This window comes from Xiphophorus couchianus, chromosome 6 (genome assembly GCF_001444195.1).
Source record: "Xiphophorus couchianus chromosome 6, X_couchianus-1.0, whole genome shotgun sequence".
NCBI lineage: Eukaryota > Metazoa > Chordata > Actinopteri > Cyprinodontiformes > Poeciliidae > Xiphophorus > Xiphophorus couchianus.
The window spans coordinates 21,442,789-21,462,573 of record NC_040233.1 but is presented as its reverse complement, the minus strand read 5'-3'; the positions used below and the strand labels follow the sequence as shown (position 1 = coordinate 21,462,573).

Sequence of the window (19,785 nt, the reverse complement as noted above, 5' to 3'; positions counted from 1 at the left end):
CACGTTTCAGATTTTGTCATCACTAAAACCATAGCAAAAAATACAGACATTTGTGGTATTTATAAATGTCTCTGCTGTGAGCAAAGGATTAAAAAGACACTTATAAAGCAAACACTTCAGTCATTTGAATGGTTCTACAAAATGTACTGATAAAGGAGAAAGATTTGCACTTTGACTAGGAAATTCACCAACAAAGAAAATAATAATGAAAAAAAATATATAAATCTCCAAGTCTTTGACAATAACATTAATCTGACACCCACATTTGAACCAATAATTAAAACAAAGCAACTTTATATCTTGTGTCGGACTTGTTTAGTACCTTTCCTTATAGCTGATGAAGATTTGGTAGAGATTGAGGGCATTTTTGTTCAGGATGGAGTCTTGCAGATCTCCCATTAGGCTCTTGTGAACTTTAACCAAATCCTGTATTGTAGTAGAAAGCCATGAGCATCAGAACAGATGGTTTTACTGGCATATTTTGCTATTAAGAGATGAAAAATGCAATTTGACTTACAGGAATATTGACAAAAACTTTGTCAATCTCAGCTGCAGAGAAGAATTTCTTCAATGGATTTAGGAAATACTAGAAAGAAATGAAACAAGAACATCCGAAAAATACTTTGAAACTCCTTCTTAACACTTTTTTTTACAATAATTTGAAATAATCACACATCCATACTGAAACCACACAGATGTATCATTTGATGAATGATGTTAGTGTTGGTGGAAGGTGAAATGCAGAACTGCTAACTGGGAATTTCCCCCAATAGCCCCAAACATCTAGAAAAGTCTTCATGCAGAATGATCATCATGCAATCAGATTAAGATTTACGAGTCTGACTTTGTGATTATAAGAATTTCTACTTCTGACAAACAGCAAGTGAAAGCTAGTTGTGTTAATGTGGTACAAAAATAAGTAATCCCAGTTGTGATGAATTAAATCTAGACATTTCACATAAAACTGGTTCAGCACCTTTTCAATGGACTCCAGTGTTTCTGTGTATCGCTCTTCCGTCTGCTTAATCTCTGAAAGGCAGCAGCTGCGCACATCAACCTCTGCCTGTTTCTAGGAAGATACACAAGAGGAAATGCTGTTTGAATGTCACCATCTGATGGGGAGACATTGTTTCTTTAGGGTATCTGAAGGAAAGGAAATTCAAAATGTTGGCAAGTGACTAAACAATTCCATCAACATTCATCACACAACCTTTAGATAAGCCGTTTTTTTGTTCATTTTAACATTTTGACACGTTACAACCACACAACCACAACATATTTTGTGAGGATTAGGTGTGAAACAGACCAACAGAAAGTTTGAATTATTCAAAAATGGTATGGAAAATGTCTAATGACAACAAATGCATTTTCACTGCAAGAGATTTTTCAGTAACCATGTTAGTTTTCTGGAGTAGGTTTGCACCAGTCAGGGCATGAATCAGACAAAAGCAGTTAAAGTCTATCCTGAAAACAGAGCAAGTAGAGAAGTAAGACATTTGGATCAACCTGGAATTTGGGTGGAACTTCATATTAAAAACATTTCTTAAGGGTTGACAATCTTTGCTTTTTATTTAAGTGATCTGAATGTTTGTCCTCCACTGTAGTAGATATGTTTTGTTAACTTTAAATTACATGGCTAGAGGTCTGTTGGCATGGTTTAACATCTAAACCATGCCAACCGTGCTGAATGTGGCAGTATTTTACAAAGTTTGCATTAACATACATTATATACTCTGTCAATGTTAGAGGAAATATTTAATTAAAGAAAGCATGGTCTTCCCACTTAGTGTGTCCATGGATACATAGAGGGAGAGAGACAAACATTGTTGTCAAAGCTTTTTAAAGAGAATTTAGAAGGTCAACTTAAAATATTTTAAAATGTTAATGTTCTGAGATGCAGACTGAAGCGATCACAACTACTCAGCATTAGTGTCCATGTGTGGTTACCGTTCCTATGGGACACATCTCCCTGACCTTAATTATCAAAGTTAACAAACTGATTCTGAGTTGAAGTTTGTTTTATTTGAACTTCAGAATCTAATGACTAGAAAATTATCATAAATGACATGAATCTTTAGGTGAAGGGCTTTGGTTTCAGACCCTCAGTCAAAAATTCACACAAAGCGCAGCCACAGTAGTTGAAAATTTTCCAGGAAATTAATTTCTGGTAAAAAATAAAAAAAAACCAAAAACGTGAGCAACAAGTAGTGGAAATGCACATTAACTGCTAAGAGGAAAATTTCTTCTCACACCTTCAAAAAAAAAAAACAAAAAAAAAAATAAGCCCTTTAAAGACTCTCGTTACAAGAAAATACTGTAATGTTGATGTACACTAGATAGCGATACACCTGGTGAGAAGTTGCAGTTTCATAATGCCAGTAATGTAGAGTGCATGTGTGTGTTTGTGTGAGTCTGACTCATTGTGGTACCAGTGGTGCATGCTGTTCAGTCCTCATGAGGTCTTCATAGATCTCTCCGCCCGCATACTCATCTTCCAGCCCGTATACTGCTGCATACAAGTCATCTTCGTCCTCAGGAACATTCTCACTATCACACACACACATACGCACAAACATTAACGAATCAAAACCATGCAAACCATCTGTCACAAGTAGGGTACCTTGTTGCACAAACCAAAATTTGTGTAAATTGTAAAAGGGTTTTGCAGCTACAGTAAAGATGCAACAAAGGTTTCTTTTCATAAAGTTGCTTATCATTTTCTTTCTCATCATGCCCACATGCAGATATAAAAGAATGAAATTCCTCAGCAGGACAGCTCATGATTCAAATAAACCAGTCTGTAACACTGATGTGGCAAGAAACAAATACAAATATTGCAGTCGCCCCATCTGTTCTCAAAATTTTATTCTTTTCTATCCATAACACTGTCAACAGCTCCCATTGAGAATCTTAATAGGGATGGTACATCTAGACTCAGCAAAAACATGCCAAATTACTCATTTGTTTTCTCTGACAGAAAGAGGGAAACAAAACAAAGCCCATTACCAAACATGTGGGTGTTTGCAGACCCCCTGGAGAGCCTGGATGCAAGAAGCTAAATCTTCTTCTGAATGAAATAATCACGCTCCATCAACACCCTCAAAGGGCCCACAGAGACAACCCTCATACGTACTCAATCAGGTCCTCTAGGTTGTTGTAAATCTCCTCGTCTTTCAGGCTCTCCTCCAGTGGAAATGGCCTGGAAGAGAAGGGAAAGCAGGGAGACTTTAGTGAACAAAGGTGAAAGGAAAAGCAAAAGTGAATTTTTATCTTTAAATGTAGTTATGTGTTAGATGAGATTTCTCAAAACCTGAACAAGAGATGAAATAGTTTAACCTAAATTCGAAAACCTAAATGAAACTTAGGTTTTTTTAACGTCTGGTTCTCTCTTGCCCTGCGACAGACTGGCGACCTGTCCAGGGTGTACCCCGCCTCTCGCCCGGAACGTAGCTGGAGATGGGCACCAGCAACCCTCCCGACCCCATTAGGGACAAGGGTGAACAGAAAATGGATGGATGGATGGATGGTTCTCTCTTGTGGTTCTTGCTGGGGGGGTGGTTGTTTTGGTTTTTTTACTGTTGGATAATCAAATTGTTTATTAAGAAATTTGTTTTTTTCAATATTTCTTGCGATGAAGTTAACTGGAAATTGGTGGGCGACTTGCGACTGTAGTGTGCTGCAGTGTCGGTAAAGAGGGAAGGTGGAGGCGGAGGTGCTGGATGGAAATGAAACAGAGGTGCAAGCAGAAACTATTTTAAATGTATATAAGAAATATACAGTATGTATATATGTTTGAAGACTTACTTGAATCCTCCTTGCTGTGCGACTGCTGTGTGGGAGAGCTTTGACAGAGTGTCCATGACCTGGTGAAACAAAAACAATCATATTTGTGTGTGAAACATCTTGATCACATTACCATTGTTTTTATCACTTGTGTAAATAATACAAAATAATCTCAATAAACTGGACAGGAAGTACTTTTGTTTTGATATTACTTAACAGTAACTGTAATTGTGATGAAACAATAGCGTAACAATTAGAGAATGCCCCAAAGTCTAAATTATGAAGCCACAGTGAGCATTTACAGATTGCTATGAGACACTTGTAGCCTATTTAAGATTAGTACAGCACATCAACTGTCAGAACGTCTGTGGTCTACAGCTAAAATACTGGTTTGCTTTCACTGGTGATGATAGAAACAAAACTCGAGTCTCAGATGAAGTCAATTCACGAGGCTATAAGGAATGAGTCTAAGACGTCTTTAGTCTTGGTTTATGTAACACAGAGAGAGAAGAATCCAAAAAGAAAAAAAAAACCCATAACCAACATAAAAAGCCCAAATGGAATCAAACTCAGGTCAGACTGACTTACAAGATTTTTGCCCAGGGTGCCAAACAGGCTAGGACCGCCTCTGCCTGGCTGTATTAAAGTGCTCCTTAAATAAAGTTTAATTTAGCTTGTTATATTTTTGTGATTTCAGTAAAATTTTCAGTAAAGTCCCTACAAATTTTTATTTTGTTTTTAAGGGTTTTTTGTGTATTTGATTTAGTTCAGGAGGGATTTAAACTGGGAAATTATGTAAAAGAAAACTTTGGGATTCTTGGCAAGAGAATGGCAGCTTCTACCACCCTGCCAAAGAACAGCCAACCTGTATGTGTTGAACATCCGTCTTTGCTGAGCTCAGACACATAACAGAGAGAACTGAAAGAAAAACAACCTAATCTGGTACACAGAGAGATAACACAATGACCACAGTGAAATATTTTGCTCATGTCAAGGCTCTCATTTTGGCCTGGAAACCTTCCTGTGTTGGAGTAATTATGTCGCATTCTCCCCGCTTTTACAGTAGTTCGTAGTTTTCTTTGGTGCAAACATATCAGTCTTAGATATGAAACCCTTTATATTAATTTCAGTGTGTCTAAAAATAGCTGTTATGGACATTTTAAAATGTACAAAAAGTGACAGTGATAAAACCAATTATTTTCCTTCAAAGTTTACTTCATTCAACAAGTGCATGGCAGTCATCAATAAAAATAAAAAATAGAAATTAAAACGTTTTTCATTGGACAAAAGAAACTAATAATAAAATCCACCTATGCAGCTCTCCTACAATTATGTCTCAGTGCTATTATTCACATTTTCTCCAACTCCAACTTAGACACTGCATGAGAAATAGTCAAGTTTAGCCAATATTACTATTATTATGACTTTTTCCAGAAGTCTCTTTCATAGAATAGTATTAAATGTCAATAACCTGCATTACTATTTGCTTTATTCAAGGGGTTTGGATTTGCAAACGTGTTTTATAAAAACATAAACAGACATCTGACAGGTTAGAACTAACAGCCTGTCTAGCCGCAGTTTATGTCCTCTTCCTGTGTGAATAAATGCTGCAGCTCTGGAGCACACAGGTGTACTTGAAACTTGAAAGACTCTTGAGACCAGCTTGAAAACCACCTTAAAAGAGAACATTTGTATCACAACAGATTATTAAAAGCAACTGAGATCTTTTTCAAACTAAAGCAAAATAAATATTTCCTATGCATGCAAAATGGTTTTAAACATCAGTATTGTTGTTTTTAAGTATTTCCAGCCCTAACGTGACTTTTATTACACCGACGTAGCTCCTAAACATAGGAGCTAAAACGTTTTACTTTTAGGAGTAGTTTTACTGTGCTGTACTTTTTACTATTACGTAAGTAATATTACGATGAGGTATCACAACTTGAGTAATATTTCTGGATACTCTGCACACTATTATTAAGTTAAATAAATGAAGAAAAAGAAATTTCAACCAAAGATGCACCAGATATAAACATACAGCTATAGTTTATGTCTAAATGAAAATTCGTGTTTCAACACAAGATTTGTTCTCCTGATGTTAGTTTGTAGATGCTGAGCTTGCTGAGGCATTTGATAGTGAAAAAGATAACACACACATACATTAACCACTGTGTTTGTTTCATACGTTTTATATCTAAAAAAAATGTACATTGAAATGTGTTTCTTCTGCCTTAATTTATTATTTTGTAATTTATTTGTTTCTAATCTTTTTTTTTTGTCTGTAAAACTCTGAACATAACTTTATACTGTTTGTCTCTCTATTGACATCATTTTAAAATTTTAAATCAGATGTTTTGATAAATACCACATGCTTTTTACTGGATACACACGTAGGAACAGTGATATTCCTACGTGAGTAAATTTTTTGGGTACTCTATCCAACTCTGCTCTTGAAGGTCAAAATAAGTGCTTATTGAAGAAAACTGCTGCAAGTTTTTTAGCATTACAAACTTTGATCTGATCATGATGAACTTTGATCTGATCATGAATGATGAAAACTTTTTTCTGACTGATTTTAAGTCTTAAAAACAAGCTGCTCTCACACCAGGTTTGTCTGGTTAAGCCACATGTGACTTGCAATGCAAACCCACAAAGTTAGCTGACATCCAACCACCTCGGTGACTGTGGCCTATTTAGCAAATGCATCTTCTACCCTGAGGGCAATGTGAAAAAGGTTATTTTATTTTAAAAAAAAAATTTTCTGCCATAAATTTACCTCCAGAGAGTCATTTCGGTTAACTGTACAGTTTAGCACTTGTCTCCACTTTGAAGTGTTCACTAAGCTTTGGTCAGTTTTGCTGTTTTAAAAGTCCTAATAAGTAAAGAATGCTTGGTTTTTGGTGTATTTGGACATTGTACCTCCTCAATTTTAGTAAGTGGAGTAGTATGATTCTTAAAACAATCAAAAACTTGCATTTTGTTTTTGAGTACCCACATTTTAGATGGTTTGTTGTCCCAATTAGTTAACTGTATTTTCAGTTGTATTCAAAGTTTGTCTCTGCAAGGTTGTTTTCTAAGCAACCTTAAAAATGTGCCGCTTTAATTTATAAAATAACAACAGGAAGACAAATGCTGACAGTTTAATTGAAAATAGAAAGTTTATTTATTGTATTTTACTTTGCTGATTTGCAACATGATCCAATTGATATTTTGTCTAAAATATTATCTCTTCACATGTAACTGGTGATTAAACCTGAAATGAGGATAATGTGGAAGTATTTGTTGTCATGCAGAAAAACAAAAATGTTGGTCTACCAGATACTGACCTGGTAGAGACATGAAAATGGCAGAAAACAAATGTAATTTAAGTCCCTTCACAAAGTTCTTCTGTGGCTACCAAAACCAAATGGATAGACAAAAGGCACCATGGAGAAAACTAAGATTCTGTTATGGTACAGAAAAGCAAGTAGCTAAGAGCAGAATGGAAATGCCGCAAATCAAATCTCCTGGTTCACTTTGAGATCTACAAAGAAAACCTTGTAGATCAGGCCAGACTTTGAGGAGTATGAGGGAGATTTACTTTTCTGAAATCATAAAAACTGTTGTGTCCTAATTGCTACCACACAGAAATTAACAAACCCAACAGTTTTTTCCTGCCCTTTAAACTTATTTCTTTATTGAAGTTTAATGAGTTTGCAATATTCTTTAATGGTAAAGTCCAAAGCATCAAAAATGCAGTCGTCTCCACAACACAAATACCTTGAACATCTAACTTTGACACATTTCACATCTGTCGCTGTTAAATCAGTCAAAAATAATGTTTGCAGTCTGACTCCATCAACATGCTGCCTTGATGAGTTACCGACCAGATTCCTAAAATCCGCAATGAACAGCTTGTTACTACAACTCGCTCATCTGTCAACATCTCACTTCAGACTGGAACATTTCCAAATCAATCAATTTGGGACTCTCTCTCTTGAACCTAATAATCAGGGATAATATTGAATTCAGAAAAAAAATTTAACAGCCATATTAAATCGATAAGATAGACAGTTTTTTATCATCTAAAAATCATTGCTCGAATAAAAGGAATAGTGTTTAAACCAGACATAGAAAGATTAATCCATGGTTTTGTCTCCAGCAGGAGGCTTTCACTTAGCTCTCTAAATGAGCTCTGATACGGCTACAGAAAACTCAGAATGCTGCTGCAAGAGTTCTTATTAGAACCAGGAAATACAACCATATTAGTCCAGCACTCAGGTCTCTGCATAGACTTCCTGATGCACAGAGAATAGACTTTAAAACAGCATTGCTTGTGTATAAGTGCCTTTGTGGTCTAGCGCCAAAGTACATCGTTGATATGTGAGAGCCATATGAACCAGTTCAGACTCAATGTCACCATCTCCGGCTGGTGATGCTGCATTTCAGTGTTATGCTCCTAAAATCTGGAACAGTTTGAAAAAGTGGGACATGCCTTGACCCTGACAATGTTTAAATCCAGGCGGAAAACGCTTCCTTTAGCTGTGTATGTGGCAGCAGGAAGCATTTTATCTACATTTTTTTATTTCTAATTTAGTTTAATGCTTTTTCCTTGTATTTCATTTATTTTGTCTTGTTTAATTTGTTTGTGTTTTTAGTCTCTGCTTTTAGACTCTTACTCTTTTTCTGTAAAGCACTTTGAATTGTGTTTTTACACACAATGTGAATAATTTGCCTTGTTTTACCTGTTAAATTTCTGAATCAGCAAATTTACTGTATTTAAGATCATCAGCACCACAAATTCAGCTGTGGCTACAATCCAGTAGTTTGCCACCATCATTGTGAGAATGCTTACATGAATGACTAAGTGTATTATGAACTGCTTTGTGGATAAAGTGCTATGCACAAACAGGTCTTTAACCATGTCTTAAAATGAAAGTAAGTTAGAAAAAATGTTAGAATCTAGTAAGACCAAAATTAACCGAGTCAAGTCCAGATTTTGAATAAGCATTAGAAATTTATGCTAACCCTAAAGAAGAATACATATATATTTCTTATGTTAAAAGAAGTATTAAGAAAGATTTCCAATTAAGAATGAAATTTGTTTATTTCAAACTTAATCATTTTACTATTTTGGTTATTTTAGGAATAAAATTGGACAACACCGAGGGAGAGCAAAGACTTCTCTCTGTCACCTTTAAGATGAACAGGCTAACTGATTAGACGGCCTAACTGAACAAGCTAACGGTCTCTCAGAATTTCCATTGAAGATATTTACAGTCTGTAATTTCCTCAAACTCTCCAACACCAGAATATGTCACTTAATATTAAAAACTCAAAGAAGGGGCTACTTTATTTCATAGTGAAGAAAGAAGGAAATTCTTTTTGCTTCCTCACTTCTCCTCCCTAGCCTTGAGCCTTCATTTTGCTACGTAAACTCATTGAAGCAGCCTGCAGTGCAGCCTGTAGTAACTCTGAGGAATGTAGGTTAGAGAGCTCTCATTAGATATTCAGCAGACTAATGCTCAGTATATGGGCACAGTTGGCACAACTCAAACCAGAGTGGATTAGACTGCCTGAGATTTACGATGTTCTCTTGTGAATGTTCAAAATAAGGAAGAGATTGACCACTTCTTGTTTAGCTGTACAGCCCTTTCTGGGGCAAATCCAACTCAATCACACAGTCCAACCTACGGAAACCCATATTTCTATGCTACAGAGCAATCCTTTTCCCACCACAAGCATGTCCACTTGATGGATAACCCTTGAACATGACTGAGATTATGCAGCCCGGAGTGCATGTACTGTACATATTTGCAGGCAGCACCTCCCCTGTGGGATTATCAGCAGCCAGATTAACTCGAAGCTTCTTTAGGTCACAACACACTGGACTGAAGAAAGGAAAGTAACAGGAATGCACACAGCTCAAACTAAATTATTCAGATTCAGGTGCAGTCGTGAGCTACATTATACCCTCCAAAATTTAAAATAGAATCTAAAAAATATCAAAAGTTTTAAGATTAAAAAGTATTTCAAGTGTAAAATTCTTTGCATTTTTGAAGACTTCAGCTTATCGCTAACAATAATACAGAAGACAAAAACTGCACCATACAGTGTGCAACACTTCAATCACCAAAGACTTTGAATGCAGTATTTGGTTAGATATATTCCAACAGTCCATGCTCTACATAAGGATAATATATTTGGCCAGTATGGACACCAGCTGTCCTCAATGCTTCCACCTGATGTTGATATTATGAGACTGAGAGGCTAAAGCTATAGAGATTAGTGGGGGCATTGGTAAATAAAATTTAGGAAAATGTGGGACAACTAATTGATATCAGCGAAACTGTAATTTTAATACAGAAACATTACATCATAGTTTTGCTGTGACATACAGAATCATGAGGAAGACTGCTGCAAAAGAAAATGCTGGCTGTTTATAGAGTGCTCCATCCAAGCATTTCATGCAAAAGGTTTAGTGGAAGAAAAAAAAAACGCTGATACAAAAAAATGCACAAGCAACATGGATAACTGCAGCCATCAAAAAATTATGAAGCAAGCCATATTCAAGAGCTTGGGGAGATTCACAAAACCTGGACCACAGGTGGTGTCAGATCTTGACACAGAGAGGTATCCAGAACATGGGCTGTAATGCCTCATTCCTGGTCTTGAGCCACTCCTGAACCAAAGGACTGGATTGTTGCTTATTGGTCTAAAGTGGATTTTGCCTGTCTTTTGAAATTATGGTCCTGCAAACTGAAATAAAATCAGAGAGGCACAGAATCCAAATTTATGAGTTCCACAGTGAAATTTGCAGTCATTGATGTTTTCAGGAGCAATCTGATCTGTCCACACTAGTAAAACTACCATGAACTGGTTTAATAACCTCTTCAAAATGTCCCACACAGAATCTGTCTTGAATTATTTAAAAGAAGATGTGTTTGTCCGACAATGCTCATGAGTTGAAACCCAAACTAAAATTAACCTGGATTTCCTTATTGTCTCAACAGCACCACAAGGCTGATCACTTTCATGCCACAACCCAATAATGAATGTATAGGGATCCTCGACCATGTTTTAGGTAAATAGTGAATGGAAAAATATTTTTTAGCTTATTCAATATATTGAGATTTTTTGCCTTGTCTTATGCAATAACTAGGGGTAAAAGTTGCTCTCAGGTGCTCTCAGCTAAGGAAATGGATAGAACAAGAAGACTCGCAGTCTGTGTGGTTTCTTCAGAGGGGTTATACTTGGCTTCTCAACTGTGAACAGGAGTCAACCTGGTAATAAGGCAGAGAGCAACACTGACACGCTGACCTGGTCATTAACTTACACTCTGAACCAGCTACCACAATAAAGCAGAAGCAGAAAAGGCAAATAATCCTTCAGAAGTGTGTCTGACTAATAAGCAGCCAATGGCTGCACAACTAAATCCTTTTAGTCTCATATGGATACATGCACAAGATTATGGCAAGTCAATTAAACACATGGCAACGTTTACAGAAAATAAATCCTCATATCGGCACATCTGAACGATTGAATGAAGCTGCTGCGTTAGAGCCTACAAAAATATATATTTTTACTCTCTGTGACACTGAATATAGTTTTCCAAAATGCAAATGCTATTACTACAAATGAGATAAGAAAAGCTATGAATTATGAAAGCACATTTCTTTAATAAATCTTAATCGACAGGTTAAAAACATGTCAAGTCTTCGGTGTAAAACTGGTTTCAGTATTTCTTTACTTTGTTCTACATCCTCCAAACTACTTATATTCTGTGGTTCCTTAAAAATCAGGTGACAGACTAAGCTTAATTTGCCAATTAATTTATATTTACACCTGATTGTTGCACAAAATCTTCTCTAACATGTCCTAAACATCCCACACTTCAATATGTAGGATGAATAAAATATTTTAATCTATAAGCTGAACTGTCTACCGAAGGTCAGCAAAGAATATCTGAATATAAATAAAATATGACAAACTAAAGCACAAGAAAAATACTATTATTATCTATCATTAGCCATGCTCTTTAAATGGGTATCTCAAACTGCTTCTCATATAATAAGATCTTCAGACTGTATTAATTTATTTTAAAAATGAATAGGAAAATGGAAATACAAAAGCAAATATATAAGACAATTCAGTTCAAGTGTAATATCATATCAGATGTGATCAGGTGTGAAAAAATGATTTATGTCGGCCGCTTGTCCATTTTCTTCAAATCAAATCCAGTCAAATTTTATTTGTATTGCACTTTTCAGCACAGAACAGTTCTTGCATTATATGCATTATAAGATAATTATACAAATGTGTGAGAGTTAGAGATGGAGGATATAAATATGCAAAATATCTGGAGGGCATCCTTTTAATCTTCCTTCATAGGAAAATAATATACATTTTGCCTTCTTTTTCTCAAACAGTGATATGTTTGTAATATTTTTAATGTATGATCAATGAGGAACAACCCAAAGCAGTTTTACATTTCTTAGCCCATTTGTATTTTAAAACGTGAACTAGAAAATATAATTATCTAAAGTCAACATTTTTAAAAGATCCTGCCAACCCCGTGTAGGATATCAACATCTAATCTGAGACAACTAAAGACTAGAGCGATATCTAAAAATCACTGGAGAGTAGCTGTAAATATAAAGTAGGGTAAAGTTGAACTCCTCCTCATGTTTCCTTCGGGATGCAGCAATAAACAGATAGAATGGGTGGTAGGCTCACCTTTCCAAAATCTCTGACATCAAAAAGGTCAAAGGATTCAAATAAGTCACTTTTCTTCATGCCGAACACATCACAGCAGGAAGACAGGAACGTCCTGATGTTCTTCAAGCACAAGAACTAAAAAGAGAAAACAATCACATTCAGCAAAAGAAATAAACAGTTTTGAATATACTGTATTTTTCTGTTTTGCATTTATCTGAAATTAATTTTTTAAAAATGTATGCTTACAAATACGAGCAGTCGTTTACTGTAGATGTTTAATTAAACTGTAAATTTTGAATTCTGAAGAAAGTTGAGCTTTGTTTCATTTCATTCAACAGACGTTTCCTGGGAAATTATTCACCATATACTCTACATTTATCTCACAGTTTCGGTTGCTTTATGAGTGACCTTGCGTTCAAAGATCTCTTCTCAGTTCTGTACTTCCACAAGACCATCACACTGAGAAATCAAGAAAATTAACATAATCATTTACAATAAAGGTAATTAGTTACAGGTGAATACAAATAATTACCGTAACAATCCTTATGTTAATTAGCCATTTCTGTTTAGGAACAAAAATAAACTTAATGACAATATGAAAGCATATTTCTTAACAATAAGTTGTTATGCACAGATTTTTAGTATTCCTCTATTTAATGACGTGATTTGAAAACTTTCTTCACATTGGACCTGCAAAGAAGGTGTTTGGTTTCCACAACATGAATCAGAGAAGCAATTAGTTAGGCGACAACTTCAGCTTCTTGACTCTCATCACTCAGTGTGAAAACCACACTTCCCTCTATAATTTCCGCATCAGGTGATCTGGTCACTCTAAATTTATGTGCTTATACACTTAAGTATACTTCAAGTAATTACAGGAGTTCTAGTGCAAAAATCTAGAATAATGTGTGTGTACACATGTACAATGTGTATATATATATATATATATATACAGTATATGCCAGATATATAAAATCTGGCATACACAATATAGTGGCAGCACAAGGAGTATGAAGTTACTCCCATCATAGTGAATGTGATCCACATGTTCTGAGAACTGAAAGTGAAAACTAAACGTTTATCAGTACAAATGAAACCCCAAAGTATGCCCGCTTTTAGAGTCACTTCCTATCAGGATCTATGCGTCAGTGGAAAGCCAGGTGTCAGACATACAATGAGCCTATATGGTTATGACTGAGAATTTAAAGAGTTTGGAAATTCATGTGCACCGTTTGTGTCATACAAGAATTTTTCTTTCTTCTAATAAATCAAAATTGAAAATAATGAATAAACAAATTTACTAATGCAATTAATTTTTCTAAACCCTCATGAAACTGTGATTAATCTAAAATGTGTGTCAACAGCACAACAACTTCACACATCAAATACAGTAAACATAAGAACACAGCAAACATAATATAATGTATACTAAATATTTCTAACCATGTGATTATGCAATCGCTAAAAATGAAACCTGAGAAGGTTCTTTGAAGATTCTTGAGAACAGATAGGCTCCTTTTTATCTCATCGGCTCATCGTTGAGACGCCTGTAATCACTCCACCGCCCCCTGGGGCCCTGGTACTCTGCAGAGGAAGTGCTTGAACACGATGGCTTTGCAGCACCAGAAGCCTCATGCTTCTAAATCTAGAGTCAGAGCTGTTGTGCACAGTCCGTTGTACCATAGCTGTTCTGTTTCTTTCAGGCAGAATGAAACAGAAAAGCTACAGACTATTTTGTGGTTTATCTTTAAAATGCTATTGTGGGTTGATGTTCTTAGTACTATATTATGACTGAAGAATTGTATGGAAATAATCATCAAAAGCCAATTTCAGCAGTTCATATTATGCATGTAATGCATACAGTGATTCTGCAAAAGCAATACATTTCTTATAGACCTGTATTATGCAGCCTTAATTTCAGGTTTTGCTTTGTTTATTCCTGTTTCTGTGTGCAGTCAAATTATATTTTGTTTGCGATTTGCTTTTTATGAAGAGGGGAGGCATATTGTACTAAAAAATTGGAGAAGATTTATTAAGTATCCATCACTTTGCATTGAAGCCAAAATGTTTAGCTGAACGTAGCACATTGACCTCATAGCATGCTTCCCTCTTCATTGTCTTCATCCACTTCAAGTCCCCATTTTCATTTCTAAAAATTATAGCTTGGGAGGGTGGAGAACAATGAAAATGCCATTTACAAATCTGGAGCTCACTGACACACATGCATCTCTTAACCGTATACTCATATGGCCTACAGCTGCAGGCCACAAGATTCTTTTGTTTGGGTTCTTGTACTCTAAGTTCACTTTGAGTGTCTTTAAATGAAGGGAATAAAGGACAAAGATGGAACAGCCAGAGCATATACCAACTACCCCAAATCATAATTAGGTCATGAAAATGTATATACTCAGACAGGATTTCAAGTTCAATTAGTGAGTCTTTAAATTGTGATTGCTTGTGTACGTTCTCTTCTTCTTTTTGCAGTAATAGCTTTTTCCAAAGTTATTGTTAGATCGACTTCCTTGTGTTTCCTTTTATGATCTCTAGCTCATAGCTTTTAGAAGCTATTATCATTCTGATGTTGCCTGTGTTTGTGACTGCACAGGAAGCATGGTTCAAAGAGTGACCTATAAACTATCCGTAAACATTATGGAAACCACAACAACTCATCCGGTGACATGTTTGCCTTCGTTAGAACCGAATTAACCTACCGGGCTTTGTTCATGTTCAGCTAATGCACATTCTTGCAATGCCTTTTGTCTTCTCAGAATATATACAGCTTAAATAAAAATTAGAAAACACAACCTGTCCAGCAGGGAAAACAAATACCGAACATGTTAAAGTGTTTGTGAAATTGACCGTTGTCTAGAGTACAATCCAGCCACATTAATGAAAAATGAATATCAACTGACAGCCTATAAATAGGTCTCTTGCTGCCAAGGTGTCACACGAGAAGCTGCTCATGATGTGTAAAACTAAAATGCTCTATGACGACCTTCACACACCTTACATGTTCTGAAACATATTGATAAAATTGGTTACAGACTTAATTCTAAGATTCTGAATTGGGGCTGGGAATCTTCGTGGACTCTGAATTGATGTGATTACAATTCAGAAGGTTAAGATGCAATCATAATCAATTGACAATTACCCACATCCCTCCCCAGACGCGCATGCCTCTAGAAACTATGTCTCGCCACAACATGCTTGTAATTGCCAATGTTTTAGTCTCATTGTAAGGTATGCAATTTCTGTGAAGTATCTTCAAGGGCGGATGATACATCCAAAGGCTGTTACAAAGTTGCAATAATGGTAATAGTGGAAACAATCTTTGCAATTATCTTCAGCTTTCCTGAGTTAGTGGGAATTTTAGCATCCGCAGTTTGACAGGCTTCCAGTTTACAGTGTTTTACTTCCACCTCCTTGTTGAAATTTGAAAACTTCAAACATCCCGCATGTGGCATGGATCTTGTCATGGGATTTTTTTTCCCAGCATGCTATATTTACCATAAATTGTCTAGGTGCTGCATTTAGGTGCTTCCCAGTTCCTTTTTTCCTCATATTTAGGTTGTAAATGAAAATGACAATGATCAAGTTTTGACATTGTTTTTGCTTTTTTCTTTTTTTGATAAAGTTAACATCATTCATGTGTGCATCTTGATGCATCAAATAATTCATTTTTAACCCAGTCAGTTGAGATCAAAATTAAAGTTGGTGCAAATCAATGATTCAAAGTCAAATCTGCCGGGTTCCATTAGATAAAAAAAAACTTCTTTAACTTGAATAACAAGCTGAATTTTTTTGTACTGTTTGATAAATAGGATAAAGTGGATGGTATGTGTGATTTAACTGAAATTACTTCTTTGTATTACTTCTCAAGATGACATTGTGAATCGATGCTGTATAAATAAACTGAATTTAAACTGAATTGAAATTAGTCGGTAGAACATTCAGCACGGGAGAAATTTATTGGGGCATTCTTAATAACAAGACAGTGATCACAAACACATAGACAAGAAAGCTCTTGTTTTTAAATTTCCTGAGAAAAATGTTTGTTTTTAATTCTTATTTAACACCCTTCATGTCTAAAAGTGTTTGCTACTGGGCTTCAAACTCCTCCTCAAGCAAACATGCTCCTGCTGCAAAAACTGCACATGTTTCCTGTCTAACGGGCGGATCAAAGTTAGGATTTTATCAGCCCTCTCCAGTGGCTGCAATGACTTTAATACTCTAAGGACATTTTTATTCTAACTTGCTTCTGCAAAAAAAAAAACCTCCAACAAATTAATTAGTTTTAAACAAATTAAGCCACTAAAAAAAGCCATCGACAATAACTCAAAGAATGCATTCATACCAATCAGTTTGGGAAAACACCAAAGAAATCTGGATGCTGCAAATTAGTTTGTTCCAGATGTTTGCCTGAAGCTGCAAGTCTTTATTATTAGAAGATCTATTTTAAAATCAAGCCAAAAGTTAGAGAGAGAAAAACTCACACCGATCTGATATGGGGTTTTTTTTTCTTTTTTTTTGCAGTGCATTAAGGCTAAATGTTGGTTCATAACTATGCAAAACTATATTACAGTGTGCCAATATAAATTGTGTTTAAAATTTGAGTCTGGTGTGTTAACCTTCTTAAAAACTGCTTGTCTTTAATCTATGTGTTGATTTATTGTCCTCTGTGCACATTTTTTATGCATACAAGACTTTTATAGGCATCATTTGTAATTAATTGCAATGCTAATATTATGCTAGGATGCTTTCTCTTTTGTGTTACCTTTTATAATGTGTGTGGCTCCCATCGCCTCCCTCAGTTAACAAGATGGTTACATATTTAGATTATCAGCTCAACTGTTTTTTGGGATATAAATTCTTAAAACCTTAATTTACAGGCTTGCTTAAATGGGATTAAACATCAAATTCTGTCATAGTAACGAACTTTTACAAAATAAACTCAAAAATTTTGGACAGGTCTCATAAAACATGCAGGAGCCACCCCCTAGTTACTGCAGTTGCTTTTATCCAGCTGCTTTTGATCAGACCACTCCTGTCTGTCTCAACTGCTTGAAAACGCTCTTTCCACACTTTTTCCTTCCACTTTACTTTCCATGAATATGCTTTAATACTATTAGTATCTTAACAAACAAACATCTTTAGCTAAGTTGTTTGTACAACAACCACCACCATCTGGAGGATGCAGTGACTTTCTGCTGAACAACCGTTTGATCAGCATTCTTTCATATTATTCTGCATGCTAGCATTTCTGTATTAAGTATAATTTTACCATTGTTCGTTTGTAATCAAATTTTCTAAGAAACTGAATTTTGGATTTTCACAAGTTGTTATGTCATAGTCTTAAAAATTAGAAGAGAAAAAGGTTTATATAGATCTGTATATAATGATATAATGAGTTTCATTTTTTAAAATTTCATTCTTAAAGTAGATTAACTTTGTAATGATATTCTAATTAATTGAGGGGCATAATGTTAATTTAGGGGGTGGGGGGGCAATGAAGAAATAAATGGGGAAGAAGGAAAAGGGTGAATGAAATTCTGTTGTCGGTTTTGGTTTTGGTGTTGCAAATTATTTCTGGGCCCCATCTGGCCATCATTTACGAGACTTCAAGTTCACTCCTGCTGCCTGTATGGTGTGTTTATCGAACAGTTTGATCCAGACTAAATGAATCGAATCATTTAACACGAAAAGTTAACAGTCTGAATCGTGTTTTTGGGTATGATTAGTTTCACTTTAAATCGTTTTCATGGTCAATTTCACATTTCCCCTGCACGCGTAACGAGAACAAGCAGACTAGTAGAGTTTGAACGTACCTGTGACATTTGCGGCCTCAGGTTGATCTCCTTCAGGTTGATGGTGTGGGGCTTCAGGTTGTTGAGCAGCTGGCACAGCAGCACCCCGTCCCGCAGGGTCTGCGCCAGGTCGAACACCTGCGCTGTGTCCGCCGTGACCCGGTGGTTCGCCGGCAGAACATTGCAGCCGATCAGCCACATCGCACACTGCCTCCAGTACTCCATCTCCGCTGTATGTGACCAGCGGGCCAACGCAAAAATGAAATTAAAAACTTCGATCTTGCTTTAAATCAGCGCGCGTCATAACAGAAGCTGCTCCTCGAGCCCTTCACGCGTGTCCGTGAACTCCAGCATCGCCTCTGGAGGGACCACCTTGTCGCTGCAGCTTTTTTCTGCGACTCACGGGGGCGGCTGGCTGATGTGAAACCCCCTTCAAACTGTCTAAACTTCCCCTTTCTGCACAGGACTCGCCGTTACCTCTCCTTTAGCAAGTCTTGTATAGGTGTAGCTATAACTTTCGATGCTACTTAACCATAAACCCGTCACATTTTATTTATTTATTTATCTTTTGTTGTCGTTTTGTTTTTGTTTGTTTTTTTTTTTGCTACGTAAGAGGAAATGTCGACTGCATGCTTAAGGCTGTGACAGATGCTTCTCATATAATCAATCAATAAATTAATTAATTAAGCTTGCCTGTTAATGGGGAAAAAAACATCTTCCCTATGACACCAAGTGGGTTCAGCAACCAAAAATTTTACTCAGGTTAAAAAGAGCACTACTCAAATATACACTGCTCAAAAAAATAAAGGGAATACTTAAACAGGTGTTTAACACTTAAAGTGTTCCCTTTATGTTTTTGAGCAGTATATTTATAGACAAGTAAAAGTAAAAGATTATGGGAAGTAGCCAATTAAGAAATTAATCAAGAGTAAAAACGTATTTTGCTTGATCACATCAGAATTTAGATTTTTACAATCAGACAGTTAAAAAAAATGTAATGTGCAAATTCTGGTATTTTTTAAAGACTTTATGAAGATTTATGAAGCTAAAAAGTAAATTTTATATGTATATGTGTGCACATATATTTGTGGTTTTATGTGAGAAATCTTGAAAAAGCTCAGCGGTTATGAATACTCTTGTAAGGCACTGTCATTCCAGAATCACGTCAAATATACGTAGTATGTGGTTTACAACTGTATCAGTGGTTCAATCAACTAGATATTTCAAATATGTCAGTTACAACTGTCCAAAACTCGCTTCATCAGTTATGACATAATATGTAAACTTGTGTGACTTTATGTTAAATTTATCACACTGAAGTATACTGAATTTTTTGTTTGTTTTTCTGTCTACCTCATAATGTGAAACTTCAGAAACATCTGGCTCCCTAAACTCAGGATGAAACGTGGGATCTCCTTCCTTCCTGTGTTTATGTCAAAGGTTTGATAGCAGGAGTTGACCACAGAACACCCCCAACAGGACAAATTCTCTCTTTGCCACT

The 19,785-nt window shown here is 35.9% G+C and overlaps 1 protein-coding gene across 2 annotated transcripts in view; it reads right to left on the bottom strand.

The window, feature by feature from the left end:
* Positions 1 to 18,739, bottom strand: part of LOC114146182 (guanine nucleotide exchange factor VAV3-like) — a 55,956-nt gene extending 37,217 nt beyond the window's left edge. The window contains exons 1-8 of one of the 2 annotated variants that reach the window (XR_003595859.1): positions 18,306 to 18,739; positions 12,499 to 12,615; positions 3,805 to 3,863; positions 3,134 to 3,199; positions 2,430 to 2,547; positions 977 to 1,069; positions 518 to 586; positions 323 to 426 (exon numbers count right to left, since the gene is read on the bottom strand). Coding sequence is in view for 1 of the 2 variants with exons in the window: in XM_028020033.1 (XP_027875834.1) it covers positions 323 to 426; positions 518 to 586; positions 977 to 1,069; positions 2,430 to 2,547; positions 3,134 to 3,199; positions 3,805 to 3,863; positions 12,499 to 12,615; positions 18,306 to 18,509 (830 nt within the window). In the remaining variant the exon portion in view is untranslated. The remainder of the gene's footprint in view (positions 1 to 322; positions 427 to 517; positions 587 to 976; positions 1,070 to 2,429; positions 2,548 to 3,133; positions 3,200 to 3,804; positions 3,864 to 12,498; positions 12,616 to 18,305) is intronic. The other variant, XM_028020033.1, reaches the window with a different exon arrangement.
* Positions 18,740 to 19,785: the final 1,046 nt, after the last annotated feature.